Consider the following 1,611-nt stretch of genomic DNA (forward strand, 5'->3'; position numbering starts at 1 on the left):
TCCGTGCCGCTGGGACGGACGTCGTCCTGTTCACCGTTGCAGATGCTCTTAGCGCAATAAATTAAGGATCACACCGCACATTAGCAATAAAATTACTAACTTGATATTAAATATGTAAAGTTTAGAATTACTAAATATGTAAAAGGTTTCAATAACATTCTTTTAATAAAAACGTTAGTATTCTTCTACCAAGTTTTATAAAACTAAAAGGTGGACATGTTTTAAGAGCATACTTAACGCATGCGGGCTAGACCGCACATAGGTCCACATTTTTCCTGGGATGCTGGGCAGCATCGGCTATATGCACTGGCAGTGGAAGAATTGTCCAGCAACATGGAGAGGACAATACACTAGCAGGCATAAGGGCACACATCCGACGATCGTGTTGGATGCTATTACCGACCAACGATTATGGATCTGGCATGCCTACTTTGTTGTCGCTGGGTCGAACAACAACCTCAATGTGTTGAACGAGTCTCCAGTGATCAACGACCTGTGTGCCGGTCAAGCGTCGAATGTAGAGTTCATGGCCAACCACTGCCGATACAGTATGTGAAACTATCTGGCAGATGGAATCTATATGCGATGGCCTGTGTTCGTGAAGACTATCGCATGTCCGACAACGCCGAAGAGGTCGTTGTTTGCCAAAAGCAAGAGGCAGCTCGGAAAGACGTAGAGCATGCATTCGGAGTCCTCCAAGCACGGTGGGGTATAGTGAAAGGTGCGGCCTGTGGATGGCACCGTCCACTAATCGCTGACATCATGTATGCATGTATCATAATGCATAACATGATCGATGACGACGAAGGAGACTATGTCACGGTATGGAGCGACGATGCAAGCTCCAGCACCACGAGTTCGTTCGTTGTACATGACCCTCTAGTGCAGGGTGTTCCTCTTGACATGCGCAATGTCATGGCCCGTTCAACTGAGATGTGCAAAAAGGAAGCACATACTCGCCTCCAAGCGGATCTAATTGAATAAATTTGGACACGCACCAACGTTTTCCAGCATTGATGTTATGTTTTAATGTATTTTTTTAAAAATTTTAAATTTCTATGTTTTAAATTTTCAATTTCTGAATGAAGAATAAATTTCCCGTGTTATAGTTGCTCACAATTTTATATTTTTACGTGCAAAATAATTTGTAGTTGTTAATAGTGCAATTTAATGGTTGGGGCTTGGATGGGGCCTGTAGGGTTGTAGGAGTTGTGGCCTGGCCCAGAAAATTAAGGGAATGATGACGTGGAGGGACTTGGGGCCTGGATCCGGGACGGGGGTAGGGGATGTGACTTTTTTAACTTATTACTCCCTCTGTTCCATAGTAATAGATGCATTTCATTTTACGCACTCGTTTTGAGAAAATAATTATAAATAGTTGAAGTGGAGAAAAAGTAAAATAAGAGAGAGAATATTGTAGATAAGACTCTTCTCTACATTATTCTTTCTTTTACTTTACTCTCTCTCCACTTTAACTATTTAGTATCATTTTTTCAAAACGAGTGCAGAAAATGAAATGACTCTATTACTGTGGAACAGAGGGAGTATTATACTAACTCCGTCTTTAAAAACAGAAATTATGAAACGACACAAGTTTCATAAAGTAAGAGA

The 1,611-nt window shown here is 41.4% G+C and overlaps 1 protein-coding gene across 1 annotated transcript; it reads left to right on the forward strand.

Moving 5' to 3' along the window:
- The first annotated feature begins 585 nt into the window (after positions 1-585).
- LOC121810479 lies at positions 586-984 on the forward strand. Its single transcript, XM_042211243.1, has one exon. It carries the CDS (start codon positions 586-588, stop codon positions 982-984), a length of 399 nt encoding a protein of 132 aa, XP_042067177.1.
- The last annotated feature ends 627 nt before the right edge of the window (positions 985-1,611 follow it).

This window comes from Salvia splendens, chromosome 7 (genome assembly GCF_004379255.2).
Source record: "Salvia splendens isolate huo1 chromosome 7, SspV2, whole genome shotgun sequence".
Lineage (NCBI taxonomy): Eukaryota > Viridiplantae > Streptophyta > Magnoliopsida > Lamiales > Lamiaceae > Salvia > Salvia splendens.

Bases quoted from the DNA above. Each gene is read 5' to 3' on its own strand.
- LOC121810479 (XM_042211243.1), top strand. From the start codon at position 586: ATGGCCTGTGTTCGTGAAGACTATCGCATGTCCGACAACGCCGAAGAG.